At 38.2% G+C, this 25,607-nt stretch overlaps 1 protein-coding gene across 1 annotated transcript; it reads left to right on the plus strand.

Moving 5' to 3' along the window:
* The first annotated feature begins 401 nt into the window (after positions 1–401).
* On the plus strand, positions 402–17,700 carry slc6a11b (solute carrier family 6 member 11b). Its single transcript, XM_008319551.3, has 15 exons — positions 402–779; positions 1,597–1,824; positions 1,968–2,102; positions 2,891–3,031; positions 3,137–3,218; positions 5,380–5,512; positions 7,272–7,406; positions 10,980–11,083; positions 11,211–11,335; positions 11,772–11,884; positions 12,083–12,220; positions 13,778–13,880; positions 14,275–14,375; positions 14,775–14,945; positions 15,887–17,700. The coding sequence occupies exons 2-15, from the start codon at positions 1,614–1,616 to the stop codon at positions 16,028–16,030; spliced, it is 1,836 nt and encodes a 611-aa protein (XP_008317773.1). The 5' UTR covers positions 402–779; positions 1,597–1,613; the 3' UTR covers positions 16,031–17,700.
* The last annotated feature ends 7,907 nt before the right edge of the window (positions 17,701–25,607 follow it).

Raw genomic sequence — 25,607 nt, forward strand, 5'->3', positions numbered from 1 at the left:
AATCAACTAATGTGACATCACTAGTGCTGACAACTGAGAAAAGGTGACGCTACAAATGAACGTAACGATGATGACATATATGAGGGTATGTCCTGAAGTTCTCGGACAAATGGAAAAACAACAAAGCAACATTGCTACATACGTTCAATTTACAGTCTAGTCCCATTCATTAAGGAATACCACAATAGTATTTTTTAGTTTCATTTAAATTTAAATTATTCTACAACCTTTTAGAATATCATCTATCTTAGAACGTAGAATCTGCATTCGTATAAATGTTAAGGAGATTATTTCATCGTCATCTTTTCATTATTTTTTAAATAAGGAAATTTAAAAATCAACAATTACAATCTCTTTTGTTTTTGTTTTTTTTAAACTCCAGTTTTACCGTTTTTCTACAGTCTACAGCTGCCTACATCTACCCAACCCTCAGGGGTCTCTCCTCCTGTCACCTCTGTGCACGGAGCCAGATTGGTTACCGCGTGGCTTTTATCCAAGTGGACGCGCATGAGAGTGGAGCGTTCGGAGATTGCGAGCGCAGTCGCAGGTTATCCATCGTAGCGTAAGAGCTACTCTCCAGCCACTCCTCCGTGTCTGGGATCTTTCCCCAAAGACGAGGGACTCAGCGTGGATGTGAACTGTTGTTGTATTCTCCGACTGAACACATCTTGACCTGCTGTTTTAGGATTTGGTCGACTTTTGATCGTCTTGTGAAGGTGTTTGTTTCAGCGCACCACCGCGGAGTTTACAGTCGCACTGCCACTTCTTTTCAATAGGAGGTTAGTGAATATGAATGTCACCTGTCTCTCACTCCATCAAGATTAAGTTTCGTCACCATCTATTTTAGTTGTTTATTTTTATTTTTGTTTATTCGTGTTAATTTGAAACTTGTATTTTTTTTCGCAAACAGTATAACTAAGGCTGACTAGGGTTAGGGTTAATTTATTTATCATTTTATGATTGTGTGTGTTTAATGTATTTTGCCTTACTCAATGTAAGTCAGCTAATTTATTTTAAACATTTTAGATGTAGAAAACAATTAGTAAATTAGCTTAATTAGCATAATTAAGTAAAAGCACATTGTTTTCAGCTGATTCTATTAATTCCTACTCTATTTTCATAGAATAAAATATACTAGAATAGAATAGATCTTTGTTGACAATGCTGCAAGAACCATATCTCAATTATCAGCTCTCAGTAGCATCATATATGTATATTAGATATGTTTACATAGCTGGCCTTTTCTTCTATTTTATTCTGTTCTCCAGATTATGTCACCATTTCCTTGCTGATTCCATTTTGCCTTTTGATTTTAATATTTTATTATTAGTGATTTCCTTTGGCTCCTGATGTAATGTAGACTGAGTGTAGATTAATAAGGTATTGAGTTCAGCATTTGTAACTGTAACACTATAATAATATCACATGACCTTTGTTTTGGTACTTCACCACCATTAGATTAGATCTGCAGCTAAGTGTTACACCAGGCAGCACCACTAGGAGATGACTGTGTTGTGTATGAAACAACCCCAATTCATGCAGTCCAGATTTATGTGGTTACCTTACTTTTGGTATCCTCTCTCTCCTCTTTTACAGCGTGCTGCAAGAGAGTCATGACAGCTGAGAAAAGTGGGCCCGTTATAAACGGTAAATCAGAGGATGGCAAAGACCCAGAAGGGTCCAGCTCCAGCCTCGACAATGGGGAGTACAATGAGAGGGGCCAGTGGAGCAACAAGATTGAGTTTGTCCTGTCTGTGGCTGGAGAGATCATCGGGCTGGGCAACGTCTGGAGGTTCCCCTACCTCTGCTACAAGAACGGAGGAGGTAGGTGGAGAAGATTCCTCCTCCTGGTGGAAAAAAAACAGAAGTTGTGTCATCTTAACACTCTTATGTTCGGGCTACTTCCCATGGCTCATGTGTTATTCGTTCACTGATTGTGTTTTTCTTTTTCTTTTTTCTTTGTAAAGGTGCTTTTTTCGTCCCATACGTTATCTTCTTTGTATGCTGTGGTATCCCCGTGTTTTTCCTGGAAACGGCCCTGGGTCAGTTCACGAGTGAAGGAGGAATCACCTGCTGGAGGAAAGTCTGCCCACTGTTCGAGGGTAAGAACACAGCGTTAATATTTAATCATTAAAAGTCCATGGAGATGCATTTAAAGAGGAATTACAGCGTGAGGTACATTACGTGTGAGGTTAAGAGAGTAGGGTGACCGTGACATATATAAACATACCTAAAACAATGGCAAAAACAACATTAACTGGCAAAGATAAATGTTGGAAAACTGAAAAATGTATTTTAGAAAATATATAAAAATACCTAATCATTTAGAACTTTTTGACTTCTCTGCAGTACCGTGCAGGATCCCATAGGGGTCACAAACTGCTTACCTCATCTTTATCTCTTAATTATTAATATTATTAACTACTTAATAATAATAATAGTAGTAGTAATAATAATAATAATAATAATAATAATAATAATAATCATAATAATAATAACAGCAATAATAATAATAACAATAATAATATTAATAACCCCTTATTCATCCCACAAGGAGGACATTTACAGTTCTCGCACCTGACATGGGCTGCCACAGGAGGCACCACTTGGAATATGTGGTTCCCCGGGGAATCAAACCCAGGACTTTCTGTTCTTTACTTGCGATGCAAAACTAACTTCTACACAATGGAACACATAAAACAGAATTGCTTCTCTGTAGATAAAGCCAGGTCTTGCACCCAAATCAAAGAAGGTATGAAAAAGTATCTTAATTGAAAAATATACTTATTACTTAGATACAATTACTGTAGTTTTATGTAAGCGGCCACTGTTTAACACTGGATGGACCAAAAGTAACTTTTTAGAGGCAACTTTCTTTTCGTTTTTTCAGGTATTGGATATGCAACACAGGTGATTGAAGCACATCTAAACGTTTACTATGTAGTGATCCTAGCCTGGGCAATCTTCTACCTCTTCAACTGCTTCACTACTGAGCTGCCGTGGGCTGGCTGTGGACACTACTGGAACACAGGTACGAGTTGGGAAGACTGGAAATATTTGATTGGTTATTCCTGTGTGTACAATATGTATGAGCTGTAGCTGCAGAAAAAAACAATATGCTGTTTTTTTATTATAGAGAACTGTGTGGACTATTATGGAGAAAATGCAACCAACATCACAAACCCCAATGCCACTTCTCCAGTCATTGAGTTCTGGGAGTGAGTATAATTTCTTTTATTTTAATAGATCCAATTTCTGTCCACAGGTTTTCACCTTTTGTCTAAAAAATGGAGTGATGATGTAATTCCTCACACAGATGCACTGCTTTAAAATGTCAGATTTCCATAATGGTGGAAAAAAATGAGCTTCCCATGGCTGAGTGTTTCACAGCACCACGCCTCTAACCTTTCCCCCATGAATTAGTCGACCCTTTTCATATTTGTGTGTCAACATACCCAGTGAGACCAGCTGTCTCCCAGCTAGAGCCAGTGGATCAGGCCTCGTCCGTGTATAATGCTGACCACACTTCCTGTCTCACTGCCAGCAGCCATGTTGCCATGGCATGTTGAAATCCAGTGTGGAATCCTGCGATTAATCCTTTAGTTACAAATTAGATTAAATTATCAGTTTAGATTAGATTAGATTGAACTGTATTAATCCCACACTGGGGTAATAGAACAGAGGTGAAGACTGTACAATGCAAAAAATACATAAATAAATAAACAAAGTTTATATATTTATATTTATATATATGTATATATACTGTACATATATATGTATTTAGATCGAGCAGAATTAATTGAATACTTAACAACATAAACCTTGTTTAATTATAATTTGGAAATACATTTTTTCCTATTGTGCATTCAGAACCTGATGCAGTCATATGACCTTGGATAATGTCCATCTTTTTGATGATGCTCAATAGCATGCTAAAAGTTAAACTAAAAATGTCAAATGTGCTGCTTGTTTTTGTCTTCAGCCCTGCTGCATATGCACGTCCTGGACAGAAGACACACTGCTTCATGCAGCCATATAAAATCAATTCACTTTAACTTAAAACAGACAAGTATATTTACACATATTAGTGTTCACATCTTGGCCTCCTAACTGACCGGAGGGGCTCTTTTGAACCCAGCCTGTGGCCGACCACCAAGAACTTGTCATGACGATCAATGGCTGGTACAAAACTTGGTGGCAAAGATTTGGCACAGCCATGTTAACAGTGTGGCTCCAACTCTAGTTTACAATTCTCTAACAGTGCGTTTGCTCGACTGTCCCTCAGCAAAGAGAAAATTAACTATTTTATTACTACTGCTTGCAATTTGTAGTGGAAATACCATAGAAGAAGAACAAGGAAACTCAGCAATTCAGCCAAACATAAAATTAGAAATAAAATAAATACTAGATTAAAACTAAAACTATTTTTAATTAATTAATTAAATTAAAGTTATATAAAAATACTTTGATTGTCATTGTTAGAGCTGCACTGCTATAATTGCATTTCTATGAGAATAACCAACAGAAGTGAGGATGTTTGGATGTTGTAGTAAATATCAGATTAGTTTGAGCAGTCACACTTGATTATATCTTCTGCCCTTTAGGATCACATTTTAATGTAAAATTGAAATAGTATTTCTCCACAGGTTTAAACCCCATCACAAATGTACAGCCAGTCACACAAAGGCATTATAGTAATGTTGTATTTGCCCATTTTGTATGACCAATGATGGGTCAAAAAAGGTGTTGTTTTTTTTTTCCAAAAACTAAGATTCATCTCTGGGCCTTTGTCTTTGACTTGACTTGGTCAAGGTCAAAATCCTTGTCAAATTTTGTTGCCCAATATTGAAACTGTTTTTTTTTTCCAACGCTAAACATTTTGAGCAATTTTGAAATCAGAGCAAATTTCAACAAAACCTTTTTTGCAAAAGTTTTTCATCCAGCTTCTTTAGAGTTTTCTCTTCACAAAATTCATACTTACAATACTTACACGTCATAAATATTCAGATGCAAATGGAATATACAGTATGTCAGAAGAAAGCCTACTTCCTTTATTAAAGTTTGGAGCTTTTTGAGCTCCAGTACATACCTGTTTTCCTCTTACCAATCACCTCGCATCAAAGTGCATTTTATAAACTGACTGGTTCTGAAACATGTTATGATAGATGATAAACTCATGATGATATTTAAAGAACGAACCTTACACGGCAAGAACAGATGTCTGGGGGTTTTTTTTGGGGGGGGGATGTCAAGGTTGACAGTTGAACTACAGCTTCTAGTTGTTCTGGTTCTGTGGCTGAAGAGCAAAAACAAATTAAACCATTGTTAACATTTTTACACATTTGAAAATATGAATCACCTGATGCCTTTGTGATACAGACGCAGAGTACTGAAAATATCTGATGGTATAGAACACATGGGGGGATTGCGCTGGGAGTTGGCCATGTGTCTGGCTCTGGCCTGGTTCATCTGCTACTTCTGCATCTGGAAGGGACCCAAGTCAACTGGCAAGGTAAGGCAGAGAAATACATGTCCGTTATTGTGTTTCCATTTAAGACGGTTTGCAGTACAGAGTATGGCTGCATCGTGATCCATGGTGATGATGAAGTCATTAGTGCAGTCTGTGTTCTCATGGATAAATTCTTTGGGGTTGTACATTCTACATGATGAGGGGAAAAACAACCAGGCAGCAGTGTCTATATCTCTCTGAGGTCTTTTTTGTCTGGCTGTGAAGAAGAAGAGAGGGGTGAAAGGGGTGGGGAGTGAGGAGAGGTGCTTATGGCTGGGCTTTAACAGCTGGTCCAAGATTGATTCCTGTATTCACTGGGAGAAAGAGAACGTTCATGAGGAGCATGCAGAGTATATTCTCAGCCTCCGCCCCCCTCCCACTTCCACTCCTGTCCCCACCCCCTTCCCTCTCTTGCTATGAGAAATTCACCACAGATCCGTCATTGCGCGTGAGAGGTGCTTTCTTCTCCACCGACCTGACGGCCCATTCAGTTCCGACTTCACTGAGCCATTTGCTTTTGATGGTCCTGGGTTTCTCACATTTAGGCTTAAAGATTTACACCAGGCGAGGTTAAGATCTAGAGTGGCTTAAACACTGTGCTTGGAAGGACCATGTGTAGCATCAGCTCTTTATAAAGAGATTGAAAATTGTATTTTTGATCAGAGAAAAGATCGCTAGGAGAAAGTTCAGTGATAAAACCAGGGTTCTGTTGTACTGGAGATGAGGTTCCTACAGGGAACACAAGGATTATCAGGGCTCAGAGATTAATTAATCCCTTTAATTTCATTAAAGGCTGTTATGAAAATAATAAAATAATAACTTCATAAGTCGTATTTAGTCCATTCACCTGTGGATTACTTTAAATCCTGCTCTAAGTTGTAGAGTTCTTTAATAATGCACACATCTGTTTTACTTTGTCAATGAAGTTTTTATGTGTGTGTGTGTGTGAGTCAGTGAGTGAGTGCGTGTGTGTGTGTGTGTGCTTCAAAGAGAAGCACATTTTCCCACACTGCCAGCATCACTCCTTTGGCCTTCTGCTGTTTTAGAGATGGTGCCAGAGGAGCCTTCTTTTCTTTCAGACTCCTGGTCTGGCTCTGTTCTCTTCTGTCCTCAATTGGACTTTGACTGAATGCCAGCAGCCAGGGGATGTATGTTGCCTGCCTGTGCCTTAGAAGAGGCCAGGATTCTTGTTCAGGGGATTTCAGTAGGAAGCAAAAGTCTTAGTATGATGTTTAGCAGGTTTTTCCTACAGTAGTAGGTGTTAACTGAGTTCTCTGGTAAAAAGCACTGGACCAGTGGTTGTACCACTTCTCTCCATCTACCAGCGGTACCGATCCATCAGCCCAGGTTAACACAGTTCAGCTCAGACTGGAATATAAAGAAGATAATTTTTTCACACACTGATTATTACATAATCATATCCATTCATCGAAATAAATAGAAGATTTATCGCTTGTTTATTTGCATTGATGAGTAGCTTCTACAAAAGTTAGAGGGTTTTTGTTGAATCAAAAGAAGGCAGGACAGTAAGTAGTCCAGTTTTCTATCAGAGCTGTTAAACAAAAATCTGAACAATCTGAACAAAAATTCACACAAACAGGTGACAGGGTCCATTCATATGACATGTCTTTTGAAGATGCAGTTTATGAATGGGGTTAGTTGGGGCAAAAAAAACCAACTAACCCCAGAGACAATAAACCATGACAAAATGACCAGTGCAGAAAGTGGAAATAATGTCATGATGTGAATTTTGTTTCTGCAGGTGGTTTATGTGACGGCCACCTTTCCTTATGTGATGCTGTTGGTCCTTTTGATCAGAGGAGTCACACTCCCTGGAGCCTACGATGGCATCAAGTTCTACCTCTACCCAGACATTTCACGTCTCTCAGACCCTCAGGTAGGACTGGATAATCTGTATCAAACTGGTAAACCAGTTTATAACCATTAACCAGTTTATAACCATTACCAGTTTATACGAGTCAGCACATCAGTTTATTTAGCTAGGGTTTTTACCAGGGCTTCCACAGAACTCTACTACAGTAGTGTAATTAATCATGATAAACTGTGATTAATGCCAATGAGTCAACATTCCTGAAAATCAAATAACAAACTACAGGCAGATGCTTGTGTTTCACACCTTTCTTAATAAGTTACTAACCAAAATCATGGAATAATTAAAATGTAAACGTGTCTAATAAAACTTATTTGGTTCATTGAGTTTCATTGAATTTCAGTCATTTGCATGCATGTTGATGGTGGTTTTGTGTTTCACTGCACTTTAGGAAATTGAACTCCTAATTTAAATGTGATTAACCACAGTTAGGATGTGAGGATCATCTCTGGCTGAAGTGAAAGTTCATCACTGTCACAGACAGTCTTTTCCTTGAGGAAAATAAGAATGTTTAAAAAAACAAGCAACAGATTAATGGCATTGATGGCGGTAAACATGTACATGTTTCATGTTAAACATTCTTAACCAATCAACCAGAAAACTATTTGTTACTCCAGCAATCCTCCATAATGGGCATATAGCAGTAATATTAGTATATGCAGTACGACCAAACTATATCATATGCTATTGTATTGTTATACTATTATTAATGTACAGTATGTGGAAGCATTCCATATTATCCACATTGTTGTCACATTATAATAGTAAGTTAATACTTAGTTAATAGTTAGTAAGGTGTTTTTGATGAAGTTCATGTTTGTCGAAGAAGAGTTGCTAGTTAATCTGGCAGACTAAATACTCAGTAAATGAACATCTTTAATAATCCACAGGCAAAGCAGACTCCTTGACCTTCTTTCAATGTAGAGAGTCTGGGTTGCTAGGCAACAGAGCAGATGAAATGTCATAGGATGGAGGAGTCATGATAATGTGCAGAGGGATAGATGAAGAGTTTGACTGAGAAGGAGAGGAAGTGATTACAGTCCAGTGTCAGAGGATCTGATGCCAGATATGATTCTGATGGTACAGTACATATAGTACCTGCAGTACATGCAGTACATGCAGTCCATGCAGTACAGATAACCATTTGGTAACAGTTTCAAATGAAGTCATTCAGTGCTGTGAATACTTTGTGCGCTTGCCTTTGAGCCATAATTTTGCCTGTTAAATCCAGTCTTTCTGGATGGGATTTTCATGTTCTCCTAATGTCAGCTTGGCTTTTCTCTGCTTTACTCTAGTTCGAAAGCATCCAACAGTAGCTTCACTCCTAAATGACCTTAGGTGTGAATGTGAGTGTGAATGGTTGTTTGTCTCGGTGTTGGTACAGTACATTATTAGCTGCCCACCTTCTTTATTATTCTGTCGTGCAACAGAAGTTGGAGCTGTCTTTCATATCACAAACTTTCAATAAGCATCCTAATCCTTTTGTTGTACTAATTATCAACATCTGAAACATCCGATGTAACATCACATGATGTGGTGAGGTGTGTTGAAAAGTCATCACCTCAAAAATCCTCCTCGTGCAGGAACTAATGCCATCATTCAAAGTTTTATTTGTGATAAATGCTTGAATATTGATAGTATTTCTGTAATGTTTGTTAAAAAGTGGATGCAGTATCTTTAGAGTACTATATTAATATTAAGTCTTTTCACGTACTGCTGCAGTTTATACTGTGTGTAGGTGGAGTGAAAAACCAGAGCAACATAAAAGAGAAGTAAGAGCAGAGGTTGAATATATATATAGTTTGGTGATAAAGAAATAGAAGAGGTAGACATTATATCTGACAGCAGATATACAGGAGGTATCCTGGGAGGGTATGGGGGGGTCATTACTATTAACTTTCCTATGTTTTACAGTCAGAAGCAGTCAAATAACATGTCCAGTATTATGGAGCACATGTTATTTTCAGATACTTTGAGATAAATAATGAATAAATCATGACCTCCCATCCTCTGAAGTCTGCTGGGATGAGATCACAACTTCATCTGTACTTCCTGCCGACCACAGACGACCAAGGATAAATGAAAGGCCTTTAGCATCAAGACACATTCACTGACGTCCAAAGATTATATACACATACACATTATACACATTATTTAACCTACACAAATGGACTGCACATACCAATGTTCAACATTTAAATAAAGCTAAAGAAAAATAAGGCAGAAATAGCAGAAGGTTCTTCCATTGTATGTATTACTGCGTTGTATCCAAAATGTACGCAGGTTCCATTCATATTTAACATATGATTTTTCTTTAGTTTTAATTTGACATTGAAAAGCTGTATTCACCAAACTTTCTTAATTAAATACAGTGATGGGCAATTTTTAAGATTTAAAAATCCCCATTTATCGTATGTTTTATTCATGAAATTAAATAAGAAATTGAAAACCTCAGCAGCTTTATTTAAAAAACTTGATCAAATGTGCAATAACATTTGATTCTGCAGAAACATATGACCAACAATCATTACCAATTAATGACCAATTAATCATTTGAAGCCATCAATGATTTGTGTAGCGTCTACTGTAGGTGATACTTCAGACTTGAAGTACTGTGGTGACTATGTGACTATGTTTAACTATGTAGCAGTTGGAATAACTTTGGTTTGGTCAAAGTAATTTGGAATAACTTTGGTTCCTTCGGTTTGGTCCTAGCCTCACCACAGATGCTCTGATTGGCTGAGGTGATGCCACTGTTATGTATACAGTCAAAGCCAAGCACAATGGATTTTCAAAATAAAACGTGTGAATGCATGATAAAAAATATTGTCTCAGTTTCCGGATTATTATGTTGGCACGCTAATACATCTTAGTGTGTGTATTAGTTTATTGCCCATTAAATGTAATTCAAATATAGGTTGGTGAATTGGGAATATATTCTGAACTCTGTAGGATATCATGACCAAAGATGCCCAACGTTCCACAGAAGTATCTGAAACACAAGTGTAAAAAGTGTTGAGGTGACACTTACACTACCAACCCAACAATCAGTGGCGTTTAACTTGCACACCGTACAACAGCTTCCTGCAGCCACAGTCTCAACACAACTAAACATCAGGCAGCCAAATTAGGGATAACATCAACAAGCGAATCTCTCTGAGCCTGGACCTTTAAGGTTTCAATGTGCTGCACGGCGATCAGCCGAGGGTAAACTAAAGGGAACATTAATGAACATTAGGAGAGAAAGGCCTGTTCTTCCACAGGAACAGTTGTGTGTTTGTGAGGTCACAGAAGTTACCGTGGTTACTACCAGGAGGGAGCGAAGACTGTTTGTTAATTGTTTCTCGGCAGGGAAATGAGATTAGTGGTTGAATGGTGATGTGGGAGAGTTTTCAAAGAGCCATGCTGCATTAAGTTTGAATCCACTAGCACCCCATGTTATCCTGTGGGTTCCAGGGTCCTGCTGTAGAAGAAGTCCAACCTGTGTAAATAGTTCATGGGGAGGTTGGTCTGGACTTTACTTTTTTTTTCTCAGCACCTTTCTGTATTTAATTTATCTCCTGCCACTCTGACTCTAAGGTATGGGTGGACGCAGGAACCCAGATCTTCTTCTCCTATGCAATTTGCTTGGGTTGTCTCACTGCTTTGGGGAGTTACAACGCCTACAACAATAACTGCTACAGGTAGGACTTCAGTCACTGATGAGTGGATGACTCCCACTGGTGACACCTGGACACCACAGAACATGTGCAGGTCTAACTGGGCCGTCTGTGATCACATGACCTGTCTCCTTCTCTCTTTGTTCCACAGGGACTGCATCATGCTGTGCTGCCTAAACAGTGGAACCAGCTTCGTGGCAGGTTTTGCCATCTTCTCTGTGCTGGGCTTTATGGCTTACGAACAGAATGTTCCCATCGAAGCTGTGGCAGAGTCTGGTGAGAGAGTGACGGACAATTAAAAGCCCCATGTCTTTGTATCTAAATGAGTGTAAAACTTGGAGAATATATCAGTGACAACAGATGAGAGACATATTATTTGAACCATTTTGCCCTAATGCATCCTGTTCTGTTAAAATACATAACATCACCATTTAAAGTCCATCTTCTTCACAGAGGCAGCAGTATGATTTATTCAAGTTCAAGAAATAAAATATTTAGCGGTTTTCAAATGTTCGCCTTTGTGAGGAGAGTGTTCAATGTTTTAGATGCTATGTTGCTAAGGGACTGTCACTAAGTGTACGCATTAAATAACACAAAGGCTGCCAACACCTTTCTTTGTTTAAATGCTAAGTTTGCCTGAATTATTGTACTTCCTTATTTGGCTATTTCATATATGAAAGAAACTGTCTGCTTCTGCGTTTTTCTAATAAAGGTCCTGGTCTTGCATTTATTGCATACCCCAAGGCTGTGACTATGATGCCTTTGTCTCCACTGTGGGCTTGTCTCTTCTTCATGATGCTCATCTTCCTGGGCCTGGACAGTCAGGTAAAAAACATCTGTTTCAAAACTGGTTTATTTTGTTTTTAAAATCCACTAAAACTTCAGTGAGAATATAGGGTACAATTTCAAAGAAATATTCCTTTAAGGAAATAAATTCTTGAAAGTTGCAAATTATGCAGAAAGATAAATATTAAATATTTCCATTGGCAAATAAAATAACGTAAGTTTTGCTTTGTTTTCCAGTTTGTGTGTGTGGAGAGTTTGGTGACGGCCGTGGTAGACATGTATCCAGAGACCTTCAGGAGAGGTTATCGCAGAGAGCTGCTGATTCTTGGCTTGTCTGTGGTCTCCTTCTTCATAGGCCTCATCATGTGTACAGAGGTATGGCTCAGCTCTGCTCGTTGAGAGTGAAGCTTTGGGCAGTTAGGTCACTAGAGATTGTGTTGTACAGCAATCTATTACAGTAGTGATGTAGTGTTGAGAGTCTGACGGAACCAAACCTAAAGTTCTTAGCATTATATGATTGTTTATATAATGCTAAGAATTGTAAAAAAAAAAGTATGAAATTTAAGCTGCCTTTTCATGTCATTTCTTTATAGGCATGGCATCATCATCATCATCATCATCATCATCATCATCATCATCATCAGTGAAAGTGAATTATTGTCATTGATGCGCAACACACCACATCACACAATAAAATTTGTCCTGTGCCTTTAAGCCGCCGCCTTAAGAGCAGAGGGCAACTCAAGTTGAGCACCAGGGAACAGTGTGTTGGGACGGTGCCTGAGTGGCTCAGGCCACCACTGCCCCCCACCATCATTATCGTCATCGTAATCATCACCATCAGCATTATTACATTTACACGCAGATGTTTTTATCCAAAGCGATTTACAAGAGGAGGATTAACAATCAAGTGGTTCCTCTGGGAATTGAACCTACACTCTCTGCCATCATCATCATTATCATCACCAGCATCCTCGCCGTCATTGTCATCATCACCATTACCATCATCACCTTCTTCATCATCATCATCATCATCATCCATATATCTAGGATGATGATGATGGTGGTGACATCAGTACTTTTCCACCACTGCACACATTGTATTTCTTCTTCAGAGTAGCATTCATACAGGTTGACAAGCACCAGTGAACCACGCTGCTGATATTTTAGTTATTTAGTGGATGTATGGTGATAAAACCATCCTTTGATATTTTGTTTTTTAATTTTTTAATTTTTTTGACAGTAATGATATAATGTTTTCTGGTAAAAATTATGATTTTACATCAAATAATCACAAGTGTTACCCTAAAATCAATGAGCATGTAATGAGTAATAATTTGTTTGCTAGACCGGTGGTTCCCAAGCTCCGGGCCGTGGACAGGCACCGGTCTTTTGGGTCAGTTGGTACCCGGTCGCACAGAAAGAATGCATAACTTACATTACTTCTATTTTATTTATTTTTTTATATTGTTATATTTAGAAAACATTTTTATGTCTGGTTATTCATTTTATTTAGTTGCATTTGTCCACCACATCTTAAAGGCTGGTCCGTGAAAAGCATTTCAGACATTTAACCGGTCCGTGGTGCAAAAAAGGTTGGGGACCGCTGTGCCAGACCACCAGGGTCATCAAATAGAGAACCCAGCATCAGAAATATGATGTAAAAAACTGTCAAAGTTACAAAGAAGCCTCTACCAAAAAAGACACAGAATCACAGACCTCTAGATCAATAAAGGACTTTTTATATGGTTTAAGTTTTAACAGTTATTTCATGGATACAAAATAATTCCAAATAAGAAAACCAGAGGAAGAAAATCATTAGACAACCAGCAGTGTGCAGGACTGTCACTAGTTTCTAATGAGATAAATAAATAGTACCTGATTCTCACAAGCCTCCATCACAGGACACTGACACGTGACTCTTCCTCTCAGGGAGGAATGTATGTCTTCCAGCTCTTTGACTCCTACGCTGCCAGCGGGATGTGTCTGCTGTTTGTGGCCATATTTGAGTCCATATGCATTGGTTGGGTGTACGGTAAGAATCCTTTGTTCATATCCTGATCCTGTCGGTTTGACTAAAGCGAAGTGATGAAATAAAACATTTTGTTACGCTCTGCTTCCGTTCAGGCTTCAATTATTTGCCTCGTCTGCCCTCTGCTGGAAAAGTGACTTTAACACATGCAGCGTCTACAAAACAGTTTTGAGACAATAGCATGTTATTACAGTCATAGATGTGCATTCAGAATTGTCTGCAAAACGCTGTGTGTTGCTGTATACACACAAAAATAAAATGTTACGTACTGCAGATCCAATGTAACTTCATATAATTGTCAAACTGAACCAGATCAAATGAGCAGATCTGTACACACCTCCAATTTCCCTTTATTACCTGTAGGGGTCAACCTGAGTGTCCCTGTTTGTGTTTTTAGGAAGTGACAGATTCTACATGAACATTGAGGACATGATTGGCTACAAACCTGTCTTCTTCATCAAGTGGTGTTGGATGATCTTGACCCCGGGCATCTGTGCTGTGAGTCCACTGCAGACACAAAGACCAGCAGCAGTGTTAGCATCAGCGATTAACATGATAAGCAGTTACACCGAATCTTTTTGATAAAAGTGACTCTTTAATTGAGGAATAATAAGAACATTTTAAAGGCTTTGGCTGCTTTGGCTGGTGAATGTGAATACATTAAGGTTGCTGTGTATGTATAGACTGTACAAAAATAGTATTAGTCTTTGAAACAACTAAAATTAAAAAAACACCGATCCACTAGTACCTAATACAATATATGATTACAGGTGACTATTAAATATGACAGCACCACAGTGAAACTGAAAGTAGTCAGTGTGACCTTTTCTATTTCTCTCTATAAACAACACATTTACCACAGTAACAGGTTTTGTTTTGTTTTTTTGTCTCCCACAGGGAATTTTCCTGTTCTTCTTAATTAAATACAAACCACTGAAGTACAACAACGTGTACACCTACCCTGACTGGGGCTATGGTATCGGTTGGTTCATGGCCATGTCCTCCATGGTCTGCATTCCTCTGGGAATCATCTGGAAGATCTGGAAGACTCCCGGCACCTTCTCTGAGGTAAACATCTAAAAACTCTGTGTATGAAGTAGAGAATACACAGATGACACAATCTTTACACAGAAAAACTCCCTTAGATTTTTAGATGATAGAGCTGAATGTTGTTTTCCATCCAACCTCAGCCATTCTGTGAACATCATTTGTTCATATGTTTACGATCACATATGCCAGTATATTACCTCAGAAGGTTACAAAGCACTCCCCTTAAAACTTACAACTGCTTTTCACATCTTTTAGCATTTGGGCCAAGTAAAAACAACAAATTTTAGACAACAACACTATTTTCCCAGCATCCTCAGTCACAGGAAGAGTGACACAGCAAATATTTGTAAATTATTTGTTGAGGTAAAATTAAAAAAAAGTGAATCCAATGTTTCTGATGTGACCTGAGCAGCAGCCACCTCTGGTCTTTGATTAATAGGTTTGGTTGTGTGGTTTTCCAGGTGCATGAACAGAAAAGCCACTTAATTTCATGAAAATGTGTTTAAAGATAAAACAACAAAACTCAGATTTGTTTCTGCGATTGTAAGACCTTTTAGGTCTCAAAGAGTAATCACATCACAGATCAATCATCATGGTCATCAAAAAGTGATTTAAGATCACAAACATCCAACAGTCGATTCGCTATATATTCTGACCTTACAGATTTAAGAAGAGGTCTTGAACAAGGTACTGCCATCTCTAGGTTGGGTTAGGGTCTAGGCTACATTAAAAGCTGTTCACTTCTTAGTGGCTGCTTTCTCTGCCTTTCCTTTAATGATGCACTGAAGAAGAAGAAGAAGAAGAAGAAAGGTTAAATATTGGCCAATGCAGACATGTTAATGTTTAGATAATAATTTTTGTCAATGCCACTTTGTTTCTTTTTTTTAAAACATTGGTTGTGAAGTTCAAGGCTTCACTCTTGATCTCCATTCTACTGTCGTCTTCCTCTTACCCTACAGAGAATGAAAAAATTGACAACCCCCAGTCGTGATCTGAAAATGAGGGGGAAACTGGCCACACTGAGCCCTTACGCTACAAATGATGCAAAACTTAAGGTTGATGGGAAAATCTCCACCATCTCAGAGAAGGAGACGCATTTCTAGCGGCTGGCCTGAGTTACCAAACAACGACAGAAGGAAATCCCCACAAGCGCACGACAGGAAGTACCACCACAAAACAAATGCCGGGAAGTGAGAAAAACCATAAAATAGTGTTGTTGTTTTGTTTTGTTTTGTTTTTTTTTTTGTTGTTGTTTTTTTAAAGGAAGAGTTACCACATGATGATGTAGTCTGCTTCCGTTTTGCACATCTTTTTAAAATGACCCAATTACCTTTAACATTGTGACTAAAGCAGCAGTTTCTTTCATTTATTAACACACTAAAGAAAAACAGTTTGATGACGTAAAGTTCATGGTTAAAACTTTTTAGGGTTACACAGGTGTTCGTGCTGCTGCCACCTTGTTACTGTACGTTTGTTGTCACAGTGCTGTGCTTCTCTATTACGTACCAAGTGTGTAAACCTCACATGTAGCAGCTTGGGGACCATTCTACAAAGTGAAGTATGTGAAGGCAGGAGAATTCATACAGGATTATGCTGTGAGGGTGAGGCAGCAGAGGGCACTATAACCTCCAGAAAGTCCATTTCTCCAGTATATGAATTGATACATCTCCAAATTTATCTGAGCCACCAGGGAATGTGAGGGGTTTGTTGTTGTCCTTTTACTCTGTGTTTTTGCTAAGGCTGCTAAGACACAGACTGCTAAGACACAGACTGCTAAGACAGACTGCTAAGACACAGAGTGCTACGACAGACTGCTATGACACACACTTCTAAGACACAGACGGCTAAGACACAGACTGCTAAGACAGACTGCTAAGACACAGACTGCTACGACAGACTGCTATGACACAGACTGCTAAGACACAGACTGCTAAGACACAGACTGATACTGAATGATATCCATTTACTTTTGTTCATCACTTACAATATGAAAGGGTTGAAAAGGCTCAGCAGTGTTTCCATGGTGCTGAACTTTTACAGCATAGTCTGACAAATATAAAATGACCAGGTTTTAAAAGAATAATTCCCTATAATTTCACATATGTGGCATCGACAGACTCGCAGGCAGAGTCTCTAACACACCTACACTTCCTGCAGCTGCCCTCCTTTACTTTCTGTCTAACCCAGAAGCTGGTAGATGAACGCTGAATTGAACTTTTCATTCCTTATTTCTTTCTGCCTCATCCTCAGATGGATCTGGACCTGTCCATCAGATTAGTGACCACTACGGCAGCGGACACACATTTTGTCTCTGTCATTCATGTAACTGTGTTAGAAGTCAATGAGCTGGCCTCACTGTTTCAATCAATCTCACTCCAGAACAGGCTCTCTCTGTCAGCACTGAAATGACTTTGTGTTGCCCTCTCCTCCTTCCTTCCTGTCTTTGTCTGACTTTCCTGCTTCTGATCTTTCCTGTTCGTTCTCCGTTTCCTGATAAAAATGCAATCAGAGGAGAAAGGCTGAGGTGCTGAAACTTAAAATCATTCTCTTTACAGTTTCCCTTTTTCAGGAGAAGGCCAAGAAAGCAGGGGAAATCATTTGGGATTGATGAGCTGAGGAAGTCTGTGATTGAGGAAGTAATGAAGGGAATGGAGGAAGTGTTAAAGAGCGAAGCCTCTCCTGTCTAAGCTGTGACATCCATCTAAACATGTGATTGGTCCCTGTGGTGTGATTGCATTGTGGCATTATCACCTCCTCACTGATGTTTGTGGAAGCCTGTAGTGATAGCCTGCTCATTAACACTGGTCGTGCTGATGTATATTTTCACTTTCTAAAAATCTGTGATCTATTCTTGAGAGATTCTTGAATATGTTTTAAAAAGAAATTCAAATTTAAAACAGAACATGCCCTATGTTTTCGACTTTTGATATGAAGGTCAAAAAAACCTTATAGGATTTTAGTAAAACCTGTTTACTGTACCATGCTGTTCTACACACATTGTGGAATTCCCAGGTCACACACCTGTCTGCTTAATCATTTTTAAAAATAAATATTATAAACAAGACTGAATGAACCTGTGTGTGTACTGTGAGATTGAAGAAGAATTATTTTAAGAAAAGAAAAAAGGAACTGGGGGTGAAATGGGTGAATGGTAATCAGCTGATACCTTAATCATGTGATTACCACGTTCAGAGATTGGAGATCCACAGTTCATGGTTCAATAACAAACAAACAACAAAGAAAAGAAAATAAGGGACGCCCACCGCAGCTCTTTGGGGGCCATGCCCAACACGGGACTGCCTCTTACACGGGCCCAAACAAACACTTTCAGATTTTTGTATTTTGTAAGAGCTTGACACAGACAGTGTATTCTAAAGCTTTGTCCACTAGCCTTAAATATGACAGTAGTCTAATTGGTTTAAAACCTGCTTACAGGATAGACAGTTTTTTGTATCCATTGGGGATTTTGCATCACAGACAAACAACATTAATTATTGTGGATCCCCAAAGGATCAATTCTTGGCCCATTATTATTCAACCTATACGTGCTTCCACTTACTCAAGTGATACGCAAACATAATGTAAACTACCATAACTATGCAGATGACACACAGCTTTACATTTCACTATATCCCAATGACCTGTCCCCCATGCAGTCCCTCCTTCAATGTATTGATGACATCAACAAATGGATGTCTGATCATTTCTTACAGCTTAACAAAGAAAAAACAGAATTACTCATCTTTGGTACACAGGCTCACAGACACAAAATTGCAGAACACAATCTAAACAGCAATCTAAATTTCAAAAGCCATATAAACCATATCATTATATCAGTTTTTTATCACCTAAAAATGTTTTCAAATCAAGAGGCTTCCTCTTAAATCTAGATTCTGAAAAACGAATCCTCGCATTCATAACTAGCAGCAATCAAGCATTCAGAGATTACAGTACATTCAAAATGCAGCAGCACGTGTGCTTACTGGCACAAAGAATCAAAACACTTCACACCAGCTGATAGTCACTGCACTGGTTACCAGTTAAAACAAGAACTGTACCACTTCTTTCTTTTTTTCCTTTCTCTCTTGATATTTAATGGTTTTGAACCACTGTTTAATTGAATAGTCTACAGTAATCTTGATCTTTACCCTAATTTTAATCTGACCCTGAATTAGTTGATGAACCTCTAATACTACCTCTGTTACGTAGCCACATCACAGGAATAATATTAATTCTAACAGTCAGTGAAATTAATATTCAATTTTTATTCAACATTTCTGTAGTGATGTGGTGCATTGTGGTCAAATGAGGACTTTCTCTGCAGTTGACCCGTTCGCTCCCACTAAGAGAGTCAATGAAAGCTATTACATTGGATTGTGAACCTTGACCTACATGTCAACATTTTCTCTGTGTATAGACTCGGGTCAGAGGAGAAGACGCCTGGGGAGAGTCTAGCCGCCGTCTTTCCTTCCCTCTCTCACACTCCCTTCATGTCATCTATAACCAGGCGAGTAATGAAGGGCAGTGAGGAATAATAGGCAATACTGCCATCTATCATTATCATCAGCAGCATGAACTGTATTGTTATTATCCTCAACCCACTGACAATAAGGTGAAATTCTTTAGTATTTTTACTCCACATTTACAAAAGTCAGGACTAACAAAACATTTTTTTTCCTCAATATTTATTAAAACTCAATCGATGAGAGCTAATATTATTTTTTTACAGTAACATGGTTAAGACGGTGAAAAGTGAATGGGGTAACTAGGGGAATTATTAGCTGACATGGCCCAGAGAATGTATTGATGTATTTGGTTTCATAAAGTTAACCGTGTCGGCGTGTCTCTTTTGTAAGGATGGCGCCCTGATTCACCTCTGTTTGTGTTTAGAAGAATCCCTGTGAGAACAGCGTTACACGTTCTTAACTAATGACGTTTTGTCATTAAGGTTGATTGATTGTTATTGTATATTATTATTATAGAACAATACATTTTTGGGTTAGGTTGTTTTTATAATTTTAACTTGTCATTGAATAAAAATGACATAATGTTTACCAACACAGTCCCAGTGCTGAACACTTATCACTCAGAAAGGTCACTCAGAAAGGTCAACAGCTGAAGAAACGTAAATGAAGAGCTTTGACATCGTGTTGAAACCTGATGGTAATTTGGTTCCAATAAACACTTAATTATAGCACATCATACAACGTTGTATTTTTGGCAACAACAACTTCACTCTGACAAAAGGAAACAATAACAAACTAGTAACAGTCCAAACACTAAAACTGCCATGAAAAATAAATATATTTTCAATGATGTAATTACCAGACATATATGTATTAGTTATTGATAGGATGAATAACAAATAGAAGTAGTTTGGTTAGTTAGTTAGTTAAGTAGTTATTTAGGGTTAGTAAGTTAGTTAACACCAGCTTCTTACCCATGTTATCAGATTATGGCCTCATATTTATTTATGATCTCTGAAATATTTCTGTGAACTTGACTCAGGTTTTCATCAGACCAAACCATTAGACTCACATCAGTCTGTGAGTGTGGACTAATGTGAAGTGTCAGTCTCATCATTATGATCATTTGAATCCAGGTGATGATCTCATTTGCAAACTCATTACAGCTCAGCTGCTCAGAAGCACATAGACAATTTTAATTACCCGCATAATATGATGTACTGGCTTACATTTGGGGGGGTGAGTGGCAGGAGGGAAGGGTGTAATGACAGTCAGGCAAGATAAAGCTTCCAATCTGCCTGCTTTCTTAGTCTTCATATCTGTTTTAAATAAACCAACCCAGACTTTGTCAATGTGCCTTACCAGGGCAACTTTTACAACAACACCACCTCACTGTGGCAGAAAGGGCAGAAACATGAACATAGAACTGATGTGGTTTTTACTCCTTTGTCTTTGCAGATGTCAGGAAATAAAATAATAATAACATGTTATCAAAGGATGTTTGGTTCTAAATGAGAGAAGTGATACATCAGGGACCCTCACTCCCAGCCCTCTCCTTGTCTTTTTTTATTTTATTTTGCGCAGTTGCTAATATGGCAAGTATGTTTTCAAGTAGAGTTGAGATCATTTACCATGTGTTGTGGAATATGATTATAAATAAAATGTGGCATTTCTATTAGACTGTATAGTCTGACCATCGGCCAGACGAGTCATATCCTGGAGATGGAGCGCCTCCCACTGTCGATACATTAACTATTACAGTTAATGTAATTATTTAATTAATAATTAATTAATTAAAATTATTTAATGTAACTATTACAGTGCAGCAGTAGGACATCAGCACTGTGAATGACTGTGAGGGCCAGTGAAATGAAAGGCAACATTGATGAAATATCCATGTTTCTGTGCATACAGCAGTGTATGTAGGTACTGTATATATTGGAAAAAAAATTGAAATGAGAGTGAAATCGTACAAACACAACAAACGTATACAATACGTATACAAAAGTATTTTATCATTTTCCAGAAAAAAACTCAGTTGGACTTCACCAGAGCAGATGGTTAATAACATGGTGAGCTTTTACCACATTAGGAGGTAACTGTCATGTCATGACTCACCTAGCATCATCAAATTAGAATAATGGAGGATATCATTCATTTTGTTTCAACAACATGCAGAGGTGACTTCTTTTTAGCCTAATTTTCTCATTGGCTCGTGCAAACATGCACTGAGATGAAGGTAAAGTCACACAGCATTATGGGACATTATCCCAGTTCACTCTGTCTAATGGTGTGTCAACATACACACACTGTTAATGTGTGATGATGTGATGGGCCATAAAGAGTGGATTATTGGGATTATACGCCATGAGTGGCTGCACGGAAATAACACAGAAGAAGGAGAGGGGAGGAGAGGAGGAGAGGAGGAAAGCAGGAGAGGAGGAGAGGAGGAGGAAGAGGCTAATTCAGCCATAATTTCCTGCCTGGGGCAGTTCTTATCTGTTTGCCTCTCATATACACAGTACAGTATATATGAAGTGCAGTTTCTCTACTGTGAAAATCTATTTTAGACCTGGATGCAGTGATAGCACATCTATTCACATTTCAACATTCCATAATAATCAGTTCTTTCATCTTCTGCTGCTGTGCTGTGATGTTATACATGTTTTAATTGCTAGAAAAGATACAGAAGGTCCATTCTTCAAACACTACAGTAGTACTCCATGAAAGTGTATACTTGTGGTAAAAATATTATGTGATGCAGTAAAATGTAGCACTAATATCTAAAACAACAAACACCAGTAAAAACACATTTGGAAACTGCTTGTCATAGTACCAGTACATATACTTGTACTGAAGAGGGAGGAGGAGGGAGGAGGAGGAGGGAGGACTGTGAGGGGTGGGGTCGGGGGTCACGTCCTGCACCATCTAGAACTGAGATCCAGTATCTATTAAATTATCTTTAAATGGAAAAGTGAAAGAAAGTGAATATATTTTGACAAAAAACAGCTTTAATAAAATCTCAACTGGTTTCTATTCTATTTTTAATGTGATTTTTAAATTTCAAAACTGTTTATTTTTCTGCCTGTTTTAGTTCTGCAGCTCCCGTGTATTTGGACTGTTCCTGGTTCCTGTCTCTGGAGTGATCCGTTTGTGTGTGTGTGTGTCCTGACCACAGACCTCACATAACAAACATTGACAAAGATATGATGGAAGTTTGTGGAAACACTACACAGACATGTGATGTTATTATAGTTGTTAAAATCAGAAACTGTTTGAAATATGTTTACTCTTATGAAGTAATATTATATCACATGACTACATTATTTTAACAGCTGTAAATACTCAATTTCCTTTGAATGAAGCAAACAGAGTAATTGGTTGTAGATTTACAGTTGGGGTCCACATGTGACTGGAGGCGAGTTTAGAACATGACTATTGATTTTCAATAATTCACTGAAATCCATTCATGCTGGAATTCCACTCTGGACACTGCAGTTGGCACCAGTGTAAAATCCTAATGTGAACTCAATGTTAAAGCTTTTCTCTTTCTTCTGCAGCTGTGGCGCTGTTGTCCTTTTTATTTTACAGCGTTTCGTAATCCTTATAGACATACAACAGTATTTCTTGCTCCACCGAAGTGAAGTAAAAGGTGGAGGACCTGACATGGTTCGTGTTATCTGCGCTCAATTGAGGGAGCCTTCGTATGTAGTCAGGCACAAGCGCCACTTAGACTTAACTCAACTCAGACTTTCCAGAGCTAATTGTAATCCGCTTTTGTCCATCTCTGACTTTCCTGTCAGAGATGGACTTTCTAGCTTCCAGAAGCCAGAGCTGCAACTTTAACTCAGAGATTTGTGAGTCCGCTTCAAGAAACTGACCCCTGGAAATTAAACCTAAAAATTAGTGGAGCTGTCCATGTCAATGTGGTGCTGAAATAATTCACAGAAAGTCCCCCCTTTCATGATAGTTGACATTTCATTAGCACATGTTTTGAACATAGAATTTTGACATCAACAGAGCACCTGTAGGAACGGTTTTAAACTTATTGTATCTTTAGAGATTAGATTAGATTGAACTCTTGGTCGATTGATCCAACACTGGGTTTGAATTCATTTGACTGTGAAATGGAAAAATACAGTGAGGTCATCATGTGCTTCAACCAGACAGCTTAGTGGATCTCAAATGACTAAATGTCTCTGTGGTAGAATTCTAAGTAGATTTCTCCATGGAGAAGTGGAGACGTGCGACTGATTAATAAATATGTAATACAGAAATCGCTCCACTTCTTGTTTTAATTATTATCTTCAAATTGATTTAAAAGCCCTGTCAACTCAGGAAGAAGTTCTATATCTTTACAGTAACATACAAGGCTTTGCCCAGTCTTAATTTGCTATTATTTCCTTGAGTGTGTGTCCATTATGGGGGCCATGACTGGAGGATTGGCAGCAATCATCCATGTGGCAATTTATTCATTGGTAACCATAGAAACAGCTGGGGTGAATAGGGATAAGTAGAGGAGCATGGAGAGATTGCTGACACCTGCTCTCCTCCATTTCCAGTCACCACACAGTGACTTACATTGACTAGAAAAGTGACAAACATGCGAAGGCACGCACGTGCACAGATCACATCTCCAACTACAGTCTTGATTATGACGAACATTACAGCAAAAACACAAAAAAGGGTGGTCAGTATTGAATGATTTCTAAGAATAAAAACAAAATGTTGTTGTTTTTAAGTGAGTTCCTCTACCGTTGGACATTCTCTACAAACGTTATCAGACACCGCTGGTTTTCTTGCTATCAATACCAGCACAACAGAGAAAGAGAGAGAGGGAACAGAAGAAAGAGATAGAGAAGGAAAGAAGAAGTGTCTGTCATGCTCAGTCAGAGACAACCACGGTCAAAGACAACCACATACAGAGACAGCCATGGTCAGAAACAACCATGGTCAGAGACAATCACAGTCAGAGACAACCACAGTCAGAGACAACCACAGTCAGAGACAATCACAGTCAGAGACAATCACGGTCAGAGACAACCACAGACAGAGACAACCACAGACAGAGACAACCACGATCTGAGACAACCATGATCAAAGACAACCATGATCAAAGGCAACTATGGTCAAAGACAACCATGATGAAAGACAACCAATGTTCAGAGCCAACCATTGATCACCAACAGCCAAAATATATGTGTTTTATAAATTCTTAGTAAGTGACTATTTCATTTGGACGAAACGTTGTTGGTCAACGGGGCGGATGATGTTTTCAACTAATTGCATGCAGGAGGTGCTATTATTTCTGTGAGGGTTTTCAAATCAATGTCATCTTTTAAACAGTCTAATGGAGCAGACTGTGTGTAGAACAGTAACTGTGTGCGTCATTACACAGACAATGATGTAGAACTAACTAAGCAACCACCTAATGAAGATGATAAAATGATAAAGAAACATTTGTTTATTCCTTAATAATTTCTCTTTGGTTGGAACCACTACTTTATCATGAAACTTTTTATTGCTGCTTCAGTTTGTTTTGTGTGATGTTCAACTAGGAGTAGAAATGTAGAAAACTGAGTCAGATTATTACTCTGAACACATTTATCTATTTACTTTACTCTGTCTTCTGTTTTCATGGTATACAGTAAATGCCAATAGAAATGTCTTGATGACTCAACATGACAATTATTTTAGCAGAACATTTCTTTAATACTGAGAAAATAATATAATTTTTTGTCAGACAGTGTCAGTGAGAAGTTGGAAAGATAGATCAAAACTTCAATAATTTAAAACAATTTGATTGGTGCGTCATAAAAAGATTTACTAAATATACAAATAGAAATGTTATTGGGTTAATAATAGGTTATGACATTATTTTTTGTGTGTTTGAGATAGAGGTAGAAGTTCTGTAGCCCTTCATATGTAGCATTCTTTGTTTTATTGTTTAGTGAGAACTGGTGAGTTTTGTTTAATTACAATGAGATTATTGTCATTTTTGGTAACTTGACTTTGTTGTGATATAGTTTGTTATGTTGGTGTCAAAAGACAGAAATTAAGAAAAGATTGTTCATGTGATTTTACACATTTATAGTGTTGTAAAATCAATTACCGTTTAATAATCTTGATAATCGTAAATTCTATGACAATAATTGTACCAAGGAAATCTATAATCGTAACCTAAATACCCTAGCTGCCTTTCTGCCAATCCAGG

Source organism: Cynoglossus semilaevis, chromosome 11, assembly GCF_000523025.1.
Source record: "Cynoglossus semilaevis isolate Cse_v1.0 chromosome 11, Cse_v1.0, whole genome shotgun sequence".
In the NCBI taxonomy this organism is placed as follows: Eukaryota; Metazoa; Chordata; class Actinopteri; order Pleuronectiformes; family Cynoglossidae; genus Cynoglossus; species Cynoglossus semilaevis.

Coding starts and splice junctions, on each gene's coding strand:
- slc6a11b (XM_008319551.3), top strand. CDS start 1,614: ATGACAGCTGAGAAAAGTGGGCCCGTTATAAACGGTAAATCAGAGGAT. Junction 1,825..1,967: donor CTGCTACAAGAACGGAGGAG/GTAGGTGGAGAA, acceptor TTCTTTGTAAAG/GTGCTTTTTTCGTCCCATAC. Junction 3,219..5,379: donor CCAGTCATTGAGTTCTGGGA/GTGAGTATAATT, acceptor TTTGTGATACAG/ACGCAGAGTACTGAAAATAT.